This window comes from Palaemon carinicauda, chromosome 1 (assembly GCF_036898095.1).
Source record: "Palaemon carinicauda isolate YSFRI2023 chromosome 1, ASM3689809v2, whole genome shotgun sequence".
In the NCBI taxonomy this organism is placed as follows: domain Eukaryota; kingdom Metazoa; phylum Arthropoda; class Malacostraca; order Decapoda; family Palaemonidae; genus Palaemon; species Palaemon carinicauda.
The window spans coordinates 276,047,677-276,068,090 of NC_090725.1; the positions used below are offsets into that span (position 1 = coordinate 276,047,677).

Genomic DNA, 20,414 nt, shown 5'->3' on the forward strand with positions numbered 1-20,414 from the left:
TCCTTACCTGCTAAGGTAGCTGACTTCAAAGGTTCCTGCCTCTTGAGTCACTTTCCCTTAGGAGTGTCAGCCAGGATGTGACCTGCAGTGCTGAAAACACTCAATCGAGTCTGTCAACGGGGTGAGACCAACAATCTGACTAGACTTCAGGACTACCTATTGCCCAATATAAAAAACGGCAACCTTACCAAAACCAACCACCTAATCTTTGCAAAATAGACAAAAATTATCTAACTAGACTGAGGTGACTGTACACAAGTCGATGTCCTCAGACAACCATTAGAAACACCAACCCACGCACAAGTATACAAAACTAAGGTTGAGGGGAGGTAGTAACTCCTTTGCCTAATACAGAAGCCGTACCTACGTATGGGCCCAAGGTATAGCATTTCTCATAATCCACTCTCACCTCTCTGAGGTAATGAGAGGCAAACACAGAGTTGCTCCTCCAGAATGTCGCATTCATAATTTGTCTGACCGACATGTTCTTGCGGTAAGCAAGCGAGGTCGCAATAGCTCTCACTTCGTGAGCCTGCACTTTTAAAAGTCAGAAATGTTCCTCCTCACACAAGAGATGCGCTTCTCTTATAACTTCCCTCAGGAAAAAAGACAAAGCGTTCTTGGAAAGGGGCTTTTGAGGATCTTTCACAGAACACCACAAGGAGCTAGAAGAGCCTCTCACATTTTTTGTGCGAGACAAGTAGGCCTTGAGGGCTTGTACTGGACAGAGGAGCCTCTCTTGCTCTTGACCCACTAGATTAGTCAAGTTAGGAACCTCAAAGGTCCTTGGCCAGGGCTTTGAAGGGTTCTCGTTCTTGGCGAGGAAGTCTATTCTTAAGGCACAAACTGCCCCATTCAGATTGAAGCCTACCTGCTTTTCAATTGCATGGACTTCACTGACTCTTTTAGCTGTTGCTAAGGCCAAAAGGAAGAGGGTTTTCTTCGTAACCTCCCTAAGAGGAGCTTGTGAGATGGACTCAAATCTCTTGGTGCACAGAAATTTAAGAACCACATCAAGGTTCCCAGAAGGGGGCTTTAACTGGACCTGCTTGGTTGTCTCAAAAGACTCCAAGAGGTCATGTAAGTCCTTATCGTGAGACAAGTCCACGCCTCTATGCCGACAGACTGAAGCGAGCATACTTTTGTACCCCTTGATTGTGGACAAAGCCAGCTTAGCGTCCTGCCTGAGGTACAACAAGAAATCAGCATTCTGGCTCACAGAGGTAGTGGATGAGGAAATCTTGCGCTTCCTACACTAAGCCCTAAAAGTCTCCCACTTGGACTGGTAGACCCTCTGTGAAGAGACCCTCCTCGCTCTGGCGATAGCTTTCGCAGCTTGCGCTGAAAATCCTCTCGATCTGACAAGCTTCTCGATAGTCTGAAGGCAGTCAGATTGAGAGCGAGGGGGTTTTGATGATACCTCTCGAAGTGGGGTTGTCTGAGCAGCTTTGGACTTGCAGGAAGGCTTCTTGGGAAGTCCATCAACAAGTCCACCACCTCCGTGAACCATTCCCTCATCGGCCAGAAAGGAGCTATCAGGATCATTCGTCCCGAATCGAGGAGAGCGAATTTCCTGACTACCAGATTGATGATCTTGAACGGGGGAAAGGCATGTGTGTCCATCCCCGTCCAATCCATCAAAAAGGCGTCCACTGCTATTGCCTCCTTGTCCGGAACCAGGGAGCAATAGTTGGGGATCCTCTTGGATAAGTTGGAGGCGAAAAGATCGATGAGGGGTCTCCCCCACAGCCTCCAGAGACTCTGACAGACCTGTTGGTTGAGGGTCCATTCTGTGGGAAGGACCTGCCCTTTCTTGCTGAGCATGTCCGCCCTCACATTTCTCTGTCCCTGAACAAACCTCGTCAGCAGGCCTATCTTGTTCTCCTTCGCCCAAAGAAGGAGCTCCCTTGCTGTTTCGAACAGAGACAGAGAGTGAGTCCCCCCTTGCTTTCTGATGTAAGCAAGAGCTGTGGTGTTGTCTGAGTTGACCTCCACAATCTTCCCAGACACCGAGTCTTTGAAGGCCTTTAGCCCCAGAAAAATGGCCATCAGCTCCTTGTTGTTGATGTGCCATTCCAGCTGATTTCCTTCCCTATAGCTTGCGACCTCCTTGCTTCCTAGTGTTGCCCCCCAACCTGACTCTGATGCGTCTGAAAACAACACTAGGTCTGGGTTCTTCTTGTATAAGGAGATCCCTTCCCCTAACAAGGCTGGATCCAGCCACCACTTCAGAAGATTCTTGACTTCTGCTGGGATGGGGAAGGAAAAGGAGTCTGCCTGCGTCTTTCTGTTCCACGTTTTCGAAAGAAAGTGCTGTAGAGGCCTTAGATGGAGTCTCCCCAGAGAGACAAACTGTTCGAGGGAGGATAGAGTTCCCAGCAAACTCATCCACTCCTTCGCTGAGCACCTCATCTTGTCCAGGAAACTTCTGACTTTTTCGAGACACTTGGTCTGTCTTTCTTGTGAGGGAGAAGCCCGAAAAAGAACTGAATTCAGAACTATCCCCAAATAGAGAATAGTCTGATTCGGCTTGATCTGAGACTTCTCCCTGTTGATGACCAGGCCTAGATCTTGAGCCATCATAAAAGTCTTTCGTAAATCCTCCAGACATTTCTCTCTCGATCGTGAACGAATCAGCCAATCGTCCAGATAGAAGGATATCCTTATTCCCTCTTGATGCAGCCAGCCTGACACATTCGCCATAATCCTGGTGAAGACTTGAGGAGCCGTGCTGAGACCGAAGCAAAGGGCTCTGAATTGGAAGCACTTGCCCTGCATTACAAATCTTAGGTACTTCCTTGAAGTCGGATGGATGGGGACATGGAAATACGCACCCTGCAAGTCGAGGGACACCATCCAGTCCCCTGGACGTACTGATGCCAGCACCGACTGAGTCGTCTCCATGGAGAACTTTGTCTTCTCCACAAAGACGTTGAGAGAACTGACATCCAGGACGGGTCTCCATCCGCCCGAGTTCTTGGGCACTAAAAACAGGCGATTGTAAAAGCCTGGGGAGGATAGATCCCGAACCGGTTCTATCGCTCCCTTGTCTAGCATTTGGTCGACTAGGTCTAATAGGGCCTTCTGTTTCCCCGGATCTGTGTACCGGGCTACTAAGGCCAGAGGAGCATCTGCGAGAGGAGGTTTCTTCAGAAAGGGGATCTTGTACCCTTCCTTGATGACTGAGAGGGACCAGGTGTCCGCCCCTCTCTTCTTCCAAGACTGCCAAAAACCTGACAGTCTTGCGCCTACTGTCTGGAGGAGACGAACTTTATTTTCTGGAGCGAGGTCTGAACAAACCCCTGGTAGATCTTGGTCCTGACTCTTGCCTTCTTCCTCTAAAATCTGGTCTTGAAGAAGTAGTCCTGCCCCGAAAGGGCTGCTGGAATTTCTTTTCCTTTCGTTTCGAAGGAGTGGTTGCCAAGGGCTTACGAGCTGAACGAGATAATAGGTCTTGGGTGGCTTTTTGGGCCAGCTAAAGCGTAATGTCTCTAACCAGGGACTCGGGAAAAAGATGTTGAGACAGGGGGCGTAAAGAAGCTCAGACTTCTGCGCAATGGTAACAGACCTTGAAGCAAAAGAGCAAAGCAGGGCTCTCTTCTTTAGGATCCCAGCTGAGAACAGCGCAGCCAACTCATTCGCCCCATCTCTGAGGGCCTTGTCCATACAGGACATAATAATGGTAAGGTCCCAAGTTCCTTCCATCTGGTCAGTTTTTCTTGCCAGAGTCTCTAGCGACCAGTCTAGAAAACTAAAAACCTCAAAGGCTCCAAAAACACCTTTGACGAGATGATCCAGCTCCGACATCGACCACATGACCTTAGCTGAGTTGTGCTGAGAACCCGCAGGAACTCTGTCGCTGATTCTTGATGGAATTTCCAGGAATTGTGATACGTGACCAGGACCCAAAGGATCTGTGTCATAGTCATCTGTAGGGATTCATAAACCCTTAGGCAGCAGGCATCCCTCTGTCATCAGAGTAAAACTCTTGATGACGATGGGCGCGCAAACAATTCACAGGACGAGAGTTCGAAAACTCTGTCATAAGAGTAAACCTCTTCTGCACTCGTGAACACTCTGTCATATAAGTATGGCTATGATCACGAAAACCGAAAGGTTCAGCGTGAACTGCATTATGAGACCCCGAAGGATCGTAAGAGTTGTTCGCGCACTTCAACCGGTTGCGTGCACTCCAATCCGATCGTGTTTGCACGCCAATATGGTCGTACGCTCCTATCCGATCGAGTGCGCTGCTCTTGTGCCGCACTGTTGGTAAGCGGAAGGGAGCTCGTGCGCATGCCCTTCCCGATTGCGCGCACCTTTTCCGCGCTCATGGAGCACATGAGGTTATTCGCGCATCTGGTGCTCATAAGGTTGCTAGCGCGCATGGCGTGCCAAAAGATAAACTCGCGCACCATGATCGCCATTTTGTTTGCGGGCCTGAAGGTCGTGCACGCCGATTCGGTCGTGAGCGCCAACTTGGTTGTGCGCGCCAAATTGGCCATGCGTGCCAACTTGGTTGTGCGCGCCAAATTGGCCGTGCGCGCCAACTTGGTCGTGCGCGCGAGAGCTCTCAAGTTGTTGAGAGAACTCACTGCTACGCTCACCCGCAGGTTCACGATAGCTTGTGTTGTGTGAGCGCGAACGATCAACACAACAAGAGTTTAAAAACTCTGTCATAATAAGAATGACTCTGGTCACGAGAACCCGAAAGTTCAGCGTTAACTGTGTTGCGCGAACTCGAAGGAGCAACACAACGAGATACCGGAGTTTCTCTGTCACGAAACACCGAGGTGTTACTACACACCGAAGTGTCGGAGTGACTAAAGTTACGAGAGCCCAAGGGTTATGCGTAACTAACGTTACGAAACCCCAAAGGTCAGCGTAACGAGAAACCGAAGTTTCCCTGTCACAAAGCACCGAAGTGTCAGTGACTAAAGTTACGAGAACCCCAGGGTTCAACGTAACTGATGTTACGGGACCCCGAGTCAGCGTAACGACAAACCGCAGTTTCCCTGTCACAACACACCAGTGTTAGAGTGACTAAAGTTACGAGAGCCCAAGGGTTCAGCGTAACTAATGCTACGAGACCCCGAAGGGTCAGCGCAACGAGAAACCGAAGTTTCCCTGTCACAAAACACCGAAGTGTCAGAGTGACTAAAGTTACGAGAGCCCAAGGGTTCTGCATAACTAATGTTACAAGCCCCAAAGGATCAGCGTAACGAGGAACCGAGGTTCCTCTGTCACGAGACCCCGAAACGTCAGCTTGATTGATGGCACAAGTTCCCGAAAGCTCAACGTTACCATCGTTACGAGAGCCCGAAGGTTCAGCGTAACTGAAACCCGAAGGTTTCGAGCGGAGTCCCGAAGGACTCCACTGTCATGAGACCCCGCAGGGTCAATATGACGAAGGATCAAGATAACACCTCCGCACAAGAGGCTTGTTCTCCCGAAGGAGAATGTCGCTTAAGAGAAGGCTCTCGCTCCGCCCCTGAAGGAGAACCATAAGTGTAACGGGGGGCCACCAATGCAGAGAGGCGGTCTTCTCTCGAGGACAAGAGACTCGTTCCCCCGAAGGGATAACCTGCTTCGGAGAAAGCTCTGCCACCGCCCCAGGTGGATCAGCAAGCTCCAAGTTATTTCTCGCGAACGAGAGGGAAGTTCTCCCGAAGGAGATCGCCTAAGACAAGCTTTCTCCCAGCTCTATAGGAAAAAAGCGTAGGCTTAATAATCTCTCTCTCACGAACGAGAGTGAAGTCCTCCCGAAGAAGGACATCGCCTAAAACAAGGTTTCTCCCAGCTATATGGGAAAAAAGCGTAGGCGAAAGAACTCTCTCTCACGAACGAGAGATGTCCTCCCGAAGGAGGATATTGCCTAAGGCAAGCTTCCTCCCAGCTCTATGGGAAAAAAGCGTAGGTGTAAAAATCTCTCGCGAACGAGAAAGAAGTCCTCCCGCAAGAGGACATAGCCTAAGTAAAGCTTTCTCCCAGCTCTATGGGAAAAAAGCATAGGCGTAAACTAATCACATACACACACACACACGAGAGAGAGAGAGAGAGAGAGAGAGAGAGAGAGAGAGAGAGAGAAGTTCCCCTCAGAGGAGGAACATCAAGTTGAAGGTTGACAGTGAATGCTACCTCGTAAAGAGGGCAGCTCACGAGCTACCACATGTGTACTACGTCACTCTTACATGTGAAAAAAAAGAAAGTGTTATCAATTACAATTCATTCTCTGTTGCACAAAATACACTATTCGGGGAATATGACACCTTCCATGTAAGATAATTCCTCGAAAGGGAGCTGAACTGTTATAAACTTTAATTCTGTAATGAAACAAACACACGGCAGTGTTGAGAACCTGCTGAAAGACAACAACCTTACGGCGGAGGCAGTTGGATACGATGTCAACAGCACTAAAGTTACACGTATCTAACAACGTATATTTCCATTTATACATATATACACTCAAATATATATAAGATAAATCAAAACACACAAGAAAACCAAAAATAAAAATAAACGAAAACATCAAGGCCAGTCTTTGCGGGAGAGACGGGCAGCATGTCCGTCCTCTACTGAGCCAAAAAGTAAAGTGGTCACTCAGCCGAGAGGTGTGAGTGAGCGGGGTAGCCAGTCTACCCCACCCCCCACCCGCTAACTAGCGGATAGGGTAGTTATCCCTCACTAAAATTATCATGGCTCGTCTTTCAGCTGCGCCAAAAGTAATACCCTATTATAAATAGCGAAGGTTTGTATATGTGTCGGAACAAATGCAAATAATGAAAATTACAAATTTTCTAAATGGAAATCTGACAACAAAATATCATGAAATTAGGCAAGAGGGAACACAGGCAAAGACAAGGTACTTAGAATGGTAGGAGGAAAAATCTAAATGGTAAGAAGAATGAACTTGGAGGAATAGGTTGAATGGGGTATAACTTGATGGAGTTGTTTATTAGGAGTTAATCGATTAGGTAATTGAGGGCAAAAGAATATATTATAGGAGGGGAAGAAAGAATCAATATAGATAGCTTTGATATAGGTAAGGACTCCTGTATCAATAAATAAAGAAGCTAGCTCCTGAAAAGATCAGTGGGAAATTAATAAACCCATAAAAAAACCATCATAGTAAATGCAATAACTTGATACAGTACTAGATAGCCTCAAGTCAGCACTTCATATGCAGGTTAGGTTGATAACCATCAGAAAGTTTAAATGCACTACACTTTAGTCCAGGATGCACAAATTTCTTATTCATACACTTTTGAAAATATTACCCATGAAAGAATTTCTTTTATCATTGACAAAATTTCTTATTTACATTTATTTATCTTTTTATTTATATACAAATTTTTATCATAACTTTAAACATGATTTCCTAAGAAATTTTGTCTTGGGCCTGGGTATATATGGACCCACTGCCCAGGCTTCAAACTCTTATGAGCTATTCTACATTATGTTTACAATAACTTAAGCTTCATGAAAATTTCACCTGATAAGCAACTGTATTTTGCCAATTTAGCTTTGTTTAAAAAGAACCCCTTGGGTCACTAAGCTTCAAAAATATATAAAAATTCCAACGAATATATTAAAAGTCAATTCTTACGTGAAGGTCTTTTAAAGCGTGACTGAAGGATGTAAGAGAAAAAGAAAGCCCTAGAATGAGCCATATTATGCAGATGATGAAGAGCAGTTCGATTTGGGAAAATGGGGTTGATGTTCACTTGCTTAATGTCTGGTAAGTGTGATACACTATCTTCAGGCAGGTACAAATCCATCTGGAAAACAGAAATAGATAACATAAAATCACAAGCTTACTACTAAACAGTTACACTAGGGTACTAATATCAACAGCTACGAAATTATTTATTGCTATACTCTTAAAAATAAAAACATTCAGAATTACAACATTATATAAAAAAACCTCAAGGTACTGTATTGTAAAAACAAATACAACACTAATGTAACCAACTACTGTATTCTTTAAATGATAAAACCCCATGAACATATCACTTCCGAAGTCAATCATGTGGACTAGTCCAACCAGTACATACTGTACTAGTCTTCTTGTCTTTGAACTCAAGCCTCAGGTTGTTTATGCCTACTCATCTTGCATTAGAATTCAACCAACAGATTCTTTTAGTCTTTCATGGCTGTAAATTATTCTAATTATAAAGGGAAGACTTTCTCAGGCTAGCAAAAATGCCTAGCTTTTGTAGATGAGTCATTTTACTGCCATAGACCACTATTTTGAGTGAATGTCACAACTAGTAAGGTAATTTCATCAGTTCCTCACCGAGAGAGTAAGGGTTTTTAGATTTAGTAAATAACAAATCTCTTGGCTTCCCTAAGAAAACCAGTAGTGAGTCACTTGCTAACAATGTTTTTAAATTGTTGTACTACTATATGCACTAAATATGTTTTTGGAGGCCGATTGGTCTATTTACTGAATCATCAAGAGCAATTGCTTGATCCTACCTTGTCCACTCTTGGACAGGGAGTACAGTACATGGATGATGTCGTGGAGGAGCAGGAAATGACACAACTGCCTTTCTAAACAGTTTGGTCCCAGTCAGAATAAAACTACTTGATTATTGTACTCAGCATTAGCTTTATGAAAGAATTAACTACATACCTAAAACTGTACTATGTGGGGATGGCATGAGTTTGGGAAGATCTGAAGAAAAATAACAAATTCTGTCATTTGAAGTTTTCCCAGTTATACAAACTGTTATCCTTTAAAATAAGGAATGTGTTCAGCCGAACTGGAAAGACTGTTGAAATCATTAACGAGGTACTCAACGACAGGTAGTGAGGACAGGCGAGTAGCCATCCCCACTCTCCAGTCAAAAACCCTTCACTTTTGACCTTCGGCTCAATACTAACAGGGGTAGTTGAGGTGGGAAATACTGTATAACTTTAAAGGACTCCAACAATATCATATCTAACTATCATAAGGATAAGTAGGTTAATAGGGCCTGGACAGTACAGTAATTGGTTGATGAAGGAATTTCTTCCCCAAAGGGGAAAGGCAGTCTGGAATGAAATACAGTACCTGGTGCATGATGCCCAAGATTGGGTATTCATTCCACTACCCTCCCCCTCGTAAAGGGAGGAATGGGGGAGAACTACAGTACTTACAAATCCAGCCTAATAAGAGTGGTGCTCAGAAATGTAGCTTACCAGCATCAATATCAGATATAGCATGTAACGGTAAAAATCCTTCAAATCTAAGAAAGGGGAAGGAATGAAGAAGCAGAAGAGCAAGTCATTCAACAATTCCTCCTCACTTACAAATAACACTTTACTACAGACAAAATGCTTCCTGTCCCATATGGGAGCTGGCTGACTACATCAACTACTAGATCCACCATCACAGGCCCAAAAACTAAAGTATTGATGAACTTGTGGGGATACACCCTTAAAAAGGACTGTGACAATCATATGGCACATCAAAACTCCATCACTTAAGTGGAATCAATATCAGAGCTGATCAGCTTTAGTTCGAGTTGGTACCCCCAACCCCTAATAAGTTGTAGCATATGCCCTAATTGTCTCACAAAGCCAGAAAGAGATGTAACCCTCAACACCTCTTCCTTGGTTTTGCCAGCACTAAGGATGAGACGCTGACACTCTCCTCTCAATTACCACCCAACATTTCACATTGAGAGCAGATGGAGAAGGTCTCGAACCCAAGGTTACGACTCAATGACTCCTGAGTTTAGGCCACGAACCTTGGTACAAAACCAAGTAACCTCCCTCCACCCTCAGCCTACTCTCTTTGCTGATGCTTAAGAGTAGTAGAGTATTTCCGATGGTGCAGCTTACTGAGACGCGTGGTCCAAAGGGTAGTTTCCTCTACTCTTAGTGCTCGGCATACCACTTGTCATAAGGCCATCTGGGAGCAATTTGGGTCCTCCTGAGACCTGACGTCATCGTTCAGCTGATCACCAGGCAAATCAGGCTGAATGGAGGTAAAGTGTAAGCATCCAAGTAAACCCATGGGTGCTGGAAGGGGTTTAGAATGTAGTTCATGGGTCTGGATGGGGGAACAAAACTTTGGATGCTTCTTGCTTAGCCATGTATCAAACTGGATGGTTCATTCACATGGGGCAAAAAGTCTCCCTCCTAGAAAAGATGTGGAGAACTCACCAACCATATAACCTTTCTCTGGCAACTGAGTGTCAAATAATATATTCCTCTCTCCAGGAATGTAACTGGTTGAAAGCTTTATGGTATTGATACACCAGCCAGATGTGCATCTGTTTTGTCAACCTGCACTCTCACTTATTGATGTAGGCTACTACAGAGGTGTTATCGCTCATCAAAACTACCAAGCACCTCCTCAAACATTCTTGGAATGCTTACAGAGCTAGACATGCTGCTTATATTTCCAGGATGTTTATGTGAAGATGCTTTCTTCCACTGACCACACACCTCAGTCAAACAGGTCTCTCAGGTGTGTGCCTCACCCTTCCTCAGATTCATTTGAGAATAGTTGTCTTAAGGGAGTCTCTCTCAAAGCTGAGCTCCTTATCCGGAGACCGATCTCATGAATAGTATTTCATGGTAGCCTTCCTTCAGTAAGTTGCATGTAAGGAATCCTCCTCTGAAGATAGTGCACTGAACGGTGAGTTTTCTGAAATGGGTTAATCACATAGTCACACACCTCATAAGTGGAAGGGCAATTTAACAGGTGAGCAGATCTTGATGGGAGTGTGTGTATGAGCGGGTCTTATCCGGAGTGGACGTGTGAATGGATCGTTTTCTAACTGAAGAGCAGGTGTTAACAACTGAGCATGCTAGCCCACAAACAGCTGATCACACCTAAACAGGAAAGCAGTTTCTAAAGGCAGAGTTCACCCAAACTATAGAACATGCGTGAAAGGGAGAGCCCTTGTGAACAAACAGGTACATCCACAGAAGAGTATGCACATGTGCGAACAGATGAGGATCCATGATCTGAAGAATGTTCGTCCACTAGGACTGTACGAGAACAGAAGAATAATCGTGGAACTATAGAGAATCTATACCAAGTTAAATGCGCACTCTCCACTTAACGAGTGCTTAAATAGATGAATGAGCGCTAACTGGTAAGCTTATACCAACAGGAGAATATTCAAGTTCCGATGAATGAGGACCATGTGGGATGTGTGTATGAACAGTAGAGCATGGGCGAGCAGAAGCGCACTCTCACATGCACACAAGGAAGAACTCAGTATCCAATTTGTACATGGTAATTAAATAGCAAGCAAATAGGTTAGGCATCAGGTTCAGGCAAGTGCTTGTTAATTGGAGAGAGCTTGTAAGAAAGGTAAGATAAACATCACTGTCAGTGATGTCCCTCTGTCTGCTGCCCGTCCCGGGGTTTCTTTGGTCAGACTGCACAACATCCGAGACTTGAATTCCCCCTTACTTCTTGACGTACACCACCACTGTGGCGTTGTCGCACATGAGAGCTACTGCCCTCCCTGCACTCAGATCTTTCAAGGACTGAAGAGCTCTCTGGACTGCCCAAAGTTCCAGCTATGTGAAGAGCATTCTCTTCTGGAGTCCAGGTCTCCTTGAACAGATGCAGCCCCCATCCTTCCTTGGATGCATCTGTGAAAATGAGGAGCTCCAGAGGAGGATCCTGCAGCGAGATGCCCTTCAACGCGTTGGATCGATCCAACCACCACATTTGTGCCTCTCTGGATGACTGGGATGGGGGAAACTTGCTGGTTGAGCCTGATGACGGATGCCCTGATTTGGCCTGCCCAGTGGCACCAGCTTCTCCTAAGACACCAGATCCACTGCAAGTCTCTGCAAGGCTACCAAAGGTTCCACAGAGCCCTGCAGGAACGGTGTGAAGACTTCGTTCAGGCGGTCGAGCTTCTCCTTCGCCAGAAAAGCCCTGGCCTCCACTATGCAGATTTCCATCCCGAAGTACACCCATCTCACCGACGGGGACATCTGCGACTTCTTGTAATTAAAGAAGACTCCCAGTTCATCGCTGAATAAAAGACCTCGTCCCTTTGCAGCGAGATGCCCTTCTACGCATTGGACCGATCCATCTACCACAAGAGTGACTCTCTGGATGACTGAGATGGGGGAAACTTGCTGGTTGAGCCTGATGACGGATGCCACGATTTGGGCTGACAGGTGGCACCAGCTTCTCCAAAGACACCAGATCCACTGCAAGTCTCTGCAAGGCTACCAAAGGTTCCACAGAGCCCTGCAGGAACAGTGTGAAGACTTCGTTCAGGTGGTCGAGCTTCTCCTTCGCCAGAAAAGCCCTGGCCTCCACTGTACAGATTTCCATCCCCAAGTTGAGCCTATCGCGTCGACTGGGACACCTGCGACTTCTTTTAATTGAAGAAGACTCCCAGTTCCTCGCAGAACAAAAGAGCTCGTCCCTTTGCTTCGTCAAGGCTTTCCTTGAGAAAGAGAAGCTCCAGCCGCCCGTGGCCTTCTCCACCAGGAAGAGGCGACTGAAGAATCTTGGTGATGCCTCATCTATCCTCTGCAAGGCCCCCTTCAGCAGCATCTCCACCTCCACTTCCAGGGACCTCTTCCATAGCTGATCCTCCAATTGAAGGGAAGTGTTCCGCCCTTTGATGAGGAGGGGAAGGGCACCCCGGAAAGGGATACGGTAGCCTTCCCTCAGGACTTGCACTGTCCAAGGGTATCCCCTTGATTTTCCCTGAAGGAACTGGGGCCTCTCTTCCTATCTCCTCCTAGAGAATCGTCCGTAGCAAGGCCTGCAGCTGGCAGAGGATTTAGAGTGGGAAAAAGTGGCAGCAGGTTGAGGCAGATATGGAGGTCTAGGGCAAAGGTCTCTAGGGCAGCTGCTGGACTGCTTTATGGCAGTGGCCCTGTGGAGAACCAGGTTTTGGTTAGCCCTGCACCACTTCTCTAAGGTGTCAGCGGCTAGGTCCTCCGGGAAGAGGGCCTCCCTGTCCGGGGGTCTTCTTTGGAAGCCAATCCAGGAGTGTGTCCCTCCGACGAAGCAAACAGTTCACCCACTGGGTGAAGACGTGTGGCGAAAGGAAGTTGACTGCCTTGTCCCCTGACAGCACCAACTCCTAGAACTGCTCCCTCTCATCGTCGGACTTGATGTGACGCGTGATAAAAGACAAAACAGGCCGTGTTCATATGTCGACCCATGAAGCCACGTGCGAGGCCGAACGAAAATACGGCCTCCATCGGGCCGCTTCCTGGAAGGAGATTGACAGCCCCCCACCTAACAGCTTGTCCTCCGTGGAGCCAGGGACCAACTTCGCCAGGTTGTCCTCAGCTGGCAGATGCCCCGATGCGACGCCCTCTAGAGCCTAAACGAGCCTGTGAAGCACCTTCGTCAGCGGGAGGAACTTAAAGAAGCTATAAGCTCTGACGGAGTTTCTGGGCCTCGCAATCAGTTTGACCACATTGGCGACAGCCAGGGACATCGGTCTCGATTGGTGGAAAGCGAGGGGTGGCTTACCTTCCAGAGGAGTACCCAGGATCCTCTCCACCTCTGAGGAACCTTCTACGATCGGAGGAGGCGCAAGAAAGGCAAGTCCTACCCAACTACTCATCAAGGTGATGTCCTGGCTAAAGATGGAAGGTTACTCCCAGGAGCCTTGGTCTTGCACCGGCCTTAACAAATCCCCATCCGAAGAATGGTCAACAAGCCTCCTTATTGAACGAAGAGGCGATCTTTCTGATCGTGGAGGAGGCAAACTTCCTGACGGCGGTGAAGAACCTAGCCTACTGCACTTGTGTGAGCTAACTCAAGCAGGGCGTTGATGATGGTGAGGGAGTGGTGTCGATGACTAGTGCTCCCTGCTGGAACCACTGGGACAGGCGGCGTGGCAAGGAGCATCGTTCAACGCATCGGGCAGCGCTGCAGCGGAGTGAGCGGGGATGGGAGAAGCCGCCTTCCCAAACACCGCTGGGACCCAAAGGTCATGAGCAAGGGAGCTCTTATGAGCCTCATGGGAATGAATGGCCACATAGGCAGCTAGGACTCCTGCTGCAATGACGATTACTCCTACTTGACGGTGACCTACTCCTGTCTCCATGACGCAACAAGGACCTACGGCGGCTCCTATCACTTCGGCTAGTCCAGACCCGATACATCCTGGAGTGGGAGATGACCTCCACCATCGTCTCTTCCTACCTTGATCATCTGTCCTGTCATAACATGGGAAAGAAAGATCTCCTTGACCTCCGAACTGGGACTGCCTTAGCAAGGGGCCTCCTAATCATCGACAGCGTTAACAGCTGGGCAGGTATAGACCAGAACGGCTGCGGGTCCCTATGAGGAGACCCAAAGGGGAAGAGGGGTACCAGATCAGTAGCCCGGCCACTAGTACAGGGAGCTCAAGAGGACCTCTCGAAGCAACCATAACAGTACCAGGGAGGCTGGTTTGCCCACATGGTCTAGTGAAGCACCTCCTAAGGCAGAATGCACAACCACGTGGCCAGCGAGGCGGTTTCTGAGACAGCCAGCACTCGCACGTGGCTCAGAGAGTGAGCTGAAGCAGCCAGATGGTCTCGAAACTAGCAAGGTGGGAGGAGGCTGCAAGGGAAGTGGCCAGGGGTGGGAAGCTGCAAGCAAAATGGCACACGAGGCAGCTGCCATCTTGGACATAGAGTTGGCCAAGGGAGCCCCAATGAACCCAAAATAAGCCCACACGGCAAGAAGGCTCTGCTCCACGGAGGGCTCCTGGGAAGGCGACGGCTCTGACAACAAGGGACCCCCTCCCAGCGAAGGAGAAAAAGCGAGATCATTGAATGGGGCAGAAGACACAGCTGGAACAGAAGGACTCCTCATGGAAGTAACTATTCTTTGACAGAAAGCGTCTTTCTTTCCCTTCTTCTTACTCTTCATTGTCATAAGAATCCACTGCCAGTCAGGCCACTCAACACACTCCGGACAGGTGTTTTCACGACTTTTCATTTACACTCAAGACATAGACGTTTCACATGCTCGGAATCCATGCTGAATAGAAAACACGCTGAACAGAGACACAACGGAAGGAAGGGAACGTGGACTATGCAACACAAATGAAAGAGGTCGCACTACGGGCAGACAGTTGACCTGTACACAAGGCAACGACCAGAGTTGTAATAGGGAAGGATACCTTTGTCCGACCAGACCTGGGGGGGATGTACTCATCCGCAGGGTAGGGCATTCAAAGTTCTACCAGATGCATGATGTTTTGGGGAAACTCAGAAGGCCCAACGGAATTTTGTGTAAGAAGGAAGTTCGTAGGAGGTATGTTGCATCAGATCAAAGGGTGAATTAAGCAATGTCATGAAATCTATTCACTACCTTATATTTGCTTAAAGCAAACTACTGTTTTGTAGATAAATGTTATTTTGAAGTTCCTAATCCAGCCCTGGTCTAAACTATTAATTTATCCATGAAACAAGTGCCATAAATCATACAAGGTTTTAAAGTCACATATGTCAGCAGATTTTTAGGAATGGATATACTGTACTTGTGCACAGTTCAAAGATATTACAATGTTTGATGAGCAAGAACACTTCGTCCTTGGCCAGTTACAGTAAATGGGTAAATGGGGGGGGGGGGGTAAGTTAGGTCATGGCATTTTCAGTTTAGTCAAGGACAATGCAAGGTTTTGATTTCACTAGTGCTGGATTTGACACTTTTCTCACAAAGCATAATCTTATTCTGCAGTTACTGTATATATACCTGGTTATATCACCATTCTTTTTGTTAAGAAACTAGTTCATTACCACACTCCCCCCCCACCCATTCAGATTTACTATATTAGAAGTCTCCACATCATACAGGTGAGACTAGACTTATTACAACCTAGATACTCAATTCTATTAAAAATTCTTAATTCAGTGTCTTTGAAAACCAATTTCCCATTTTCTTTACCATTGAAACTGATTACTACAATCTTTTTCCATGTGACCTTTCTAAGACTTTTCCACTCGCTCAACATTTTTTGTACAATCAGCATAGTGATACCAGGTCCGTAATTCATAATTTAGAAATAAGATGTGTTAATTATGGTTTATTGGTGTTTCGTTTATTTTTTATTTTGTAACAAAATTGTTTATGGCTTTAAAAAAACAGGAATATGGTGTAATTATTGGTGTTTTGAACGTTTTTGATAATGATTTCTGTCGGAAATCCATAATTTTTGAGTTATGGTGGAATGACAACCATAACAGAAAACCTGTGGTTTTACGCTAGATGTCCTCATGAATCATGTCAGAAACTCCTTAAAATATAACGCGTACCAGTCATATTGTATGACGTTTAAATTAACTTTTTGAAACTATGTTGTTTCTGCCAATCATCATCAGTGGTGTATGTATGATAGTGGCCACCTTTCTGTATGATTATGGCCAACTTAGTCCCCTCAGTTAGGTAAGTAGGTAAGGAAACGGCTTGTAGGTTAGGTTCAGGGGGGGGGAGCCTAAGTTAGTTGATGTCCACTTTTAATTCACATGGGAGGAACTGGCCGCTGATATACAAAGGCCCCCATATCTTGAAAAACCAGTCACCGTAATAAAAAATGTCCCCATATTCAAACCACAATTAAAAAATAGTAATGAAACACTATCAAAATACTGGACCTTTTGTTTGCCAGGACTTCCGGACGTCTAGAAAACGTGACTTTCCATCCCATTTTCTATACATGTTCATAACAGTGTTCACCGTATCACAAATACCCTATTACTTACCGTACTAGAGCTAATTATCTATTGGTTTTTGCTCTGATGTATGCTTGCTTTGTTCATGACTAAACATTACGGTATGTCATTGTTCTTATGGTCTGAGAAGCGGGACATGTTTCGCTAAGCGCCTTAGCTCCGTGGGTTAGTATTTCTGCGTTAATCATCAATTATACAAACTTAGAATGATTACCTCCATTATCATTACTCAGCAATTGATGGTTATGAGATAAACGAATTTACTAGTAACGATTCATTGAAATATGCTGGTTAAAATAGTTTGGGGAAAATTGTGAGATGTAAAATAAAACCGATGTTTTGAAGAGTCTAGATGTGGTAATTGTCTGAAAGCCATACTTTACAATTATGATGAGTAAAAGTAGGAGATACATCTGGCAAACAACCACAAAGAAAGCCAGTCGGTAAGTCAATACAGGGATATGAGCTACCTAGGTTGGTTACAGAGAGGGTCCAGCAACCACCACCCTTGAACCCTTAAGGAAGGAGAGGAATCTTGGGTTAGGATAGGAAGGAATCTTAGGTTAAGATAGGTAGGAATCTTAGGTTAGGATATATCCCGTGCTTTATATTCCAATTTTGAAATAAGGATTTTCAGTTGTAAGGGGTGAATGTGGTTCGTTGTGAAAGGGGTAAATACAGGAAAAAAAGTGGTTTCCTCCAACATAGGCAAAATAATCCAATATACATCACACCACAAATTATGATAAAAATGGTTCCTTTTTATTACTAATCGTGTTAAGTAGCTTACTTAAGACGCAGACCAATGCTAGATTAAAACTGTCTTGGTCAACCAAACGCCTACAAAGTTTCATTTCAGTGCATAAATGGACATTCAATTGGGAAATTCATTTGGACTACAAGGAACATATCAATACATCATTATAAAGTACAAACCTTTGGTTTAATATGGCAATTTTCAGATGTAACTTTCATCAGCTTCTTATCGATGAAGTCGAAGTCATCTTGTTCCAAATACTCAAACTGCCCAACAATGCAGCCTATTGTAGCAGCTAAATATAGCAGTGCAAGATGCATCAAGCCCTGCATTTTGCTCTTAATCACATATACACTATTCAAAATGGTTTTGTGTTGGACGGAAATCACAGGTACAACGTCTTCCCCTGCTGAATGCCTCAACAGGTAACACCTGTCATTGTTGCCAAAACCGTTTACCTGGCGGATGTTTCTAGGGTGGGGTAATGAAAGGTGAGAGCTCCGTCAAACACATGATCCAAAAAACCATTTAAAATCGAAATCCTCTCTGATCATGCTGTAAAAAAAAATTCTATTATAATTGAAACTTTGAGAATTTTACTCAATTTGGTTATGGGACATTAATTCGTGTACCCTTCGTTGCCATTGATCTAAACAGGTTTATTTTGAGTAATTTTGTATTAAAAAACATTTGTTACGGATCTGCTAACATTATTTTACTCCATGTTAAGGGATGTTTTCCTTATCCTATCACACACATGAACCCTAAGCATTACAAGGCCTACAAAAGGACGATTGGAAAAATGCGAACTAGCTTTTGTGTTAAAAATAAGCAAAGATGGATAAGCAAGCGAAATGAATCACAAGAAAATAATACTGATGAAGAGCAGGATTAATAGTGCTCTTTATTAATCCTGATGAAGAAGTGATATGTGTAGATAGTCAAACGTGCGCAATTGTACAGTAAATGACAGAAGAGAAGTAGATTGATTAATTGATTTAGAGTTCTCTGAAGAGAAGAATAATTGAATGATACAAGAATGGAAGGAACTAATGTTGTTCTAGCATGTTTATGACTGAATGCTGAGGATGAAATTAAGCATTTTAATGTTGAATAACGTAAATGGATAATGTAGTACATGAGCTACTACAATATGAAAGAAAAATAACTAGGGAATGTAACGCGCTCAATGGAATCAAGAAAGGGAGAGAAAATGAAACCATAAAAGAAACTGATCCAAAAGAGAGAGATGTACTGACCTGTAAAAAAGATATTAAAGAGCATTGGAAGAGAATGACAATATCAAGTTGTAGCCTCAGAGAGAAACGGAGGAAAGTCACACAATTGAAGATTTCTCATTTTCAGTTTAAATATAGGAAGTGATAGACCGGTGGGTATTGCATGATGTTCAGAGGTAAAACAATGTTTCATTAAGGTCAACTGAATCGTGACCAAATTAGTAGGATTCCTATATAAAAGGTACATAAGATCACATGGTAAGCTTTGAATAGAAATAAACTTTACGCAAAAAATATATCCATTGTAGCAGTTTACAAACCTCCGGGAACAAATACTAATGTGAGTACTTCTACAATGACGATTTAACAATAAACGAGCAATAAGCGGTGTGAAATGTTGAATGTTTTCGAACGAGCATGATAGAATGACTGTAGGTCCTGTAGTGAGTAGGGTTCCCCTGCTATATAGGAACAGAATTAGCAGTCCTTAAAGTTAGTAAAGTAAGCACAAGGAGATCATTTACCAGACAAATCTTTTTTTTTTAACCCCATAGCAAAAGAAAACTGAAGGTAAAAAGTCCCAAATATAAAACTAATCTTCTATATTGGAAGAACTGATCCCATAAAGGAATAATTAAATAGATGAATAACCTTTATCACCTCTTTTGTTGATTATTTTGAATGCATCGACAGAGTTCTATCTTCAGACAATCTTCTTCTTTCACTAAGCCTCCCTCATCGCTATCTCACAACGGACATCTATATTTTTTCTTATCTTTGTGCTTATTAGTAATAGTTACTGTGGTGTGGTATAGTCTCTGTAACTCGTCGACTAGATAATAATTATTCAAACGCACTTTACTTGGGATGATCTGGGTAACGTTTTGGACGTGCCTTGGGTTTCTTTCTGATCTGGCAACATTGTGGCGCATTGTTGTTGAATGACAAAACGGAGTCTCTTTTGTATTCAGAATGGAACACCTTAATAAAACATATTGCAAGTTTCAACACACTGTCCACTTCTTAAGTGCTGAGCCAGTCCTAAGCGAAGTTTCATAGCTTTACCAAGAAAAAAAAAAAAAAATATATATATATATATATATATATATATATATATATATATATATATATATATATATATATATATATATATGTGTGTGTGTGTGTGTGTGTGTGTGTGTGTGTGTGTGTGTGTATATGTGTGTGTGTGCGCGCGCGCGCTCGCGTGTTGAAGAGTGGTCTGTCCTAAAGTGGTGTCTCAAGGAACCAGCATGGTCTAATTTCCGTTTCCCGCAATTATTTTAGTTTGACGTAAGGTCTGGTAGGAGCATTTGTGATATTTCATGGTTTAACATCTAGATTCCAGTAGTTCATCATTGGTACAAAAGAAACCTCAGATTAACCGAAATCATCAATTCCCGGATTTCGTTTTGCCTTACCATTTAGTTCAGAAACTTTTTCTCTCGCGGTGCACCTATCATGGTATCATGATGTCACGTGACTGAGGAGTACATTTTTGTTAACAATTATCTAACAATGTTACCCCTCCTCGTATCGGCACAGGTCGTAATTTACTCTTTAGTAGATATTGCCCGACGTTGTAACAAGGATCGGGGACCATATTTGAGAAAATTTCATTGGTGTTTGAAATAACTTGGAAATTATATCTAAGAATAGGCAAAAGCAAAGATAGATCCACCTGATGGTTACGTCAAAGCACATAAATTCAGTAATGAAATGCAAGAGCTGGTCACATTATA

General features: G+C 44.5%; 1 protein-coding gene across 1 annotated transcript in view; it reads right to left on the bottom strand.

Annotated features, from left to right (window-relative positions):
* The window catches only part of LOC137656705 (uncharacterized), a 110,316-nt gene extending 92,450 nt beyond the window's left edge, over positions 1-17,866 (bottom strand). The window contains exons 1-2 of the mRNA XM_068390930.1: positions 17,596-17,866; positions 7,607-7,778 (exon numbers count right to left, since the gene is read on the bottom strand). Coding sequence (XP_068247031.1) covers positions 7,607-7,778; positions 17,596-17,748 — 325 coding nt within the window. The 5' untranslated portion in view covers positions 17,749-17,866. The remainder of the gene's footprint in view (positions 1-7,606; positions 7,779-17,595) is intronic.
* Between the last annotated feature and the right edge of the window lie 2,548 nt (positions 17,867-20,414).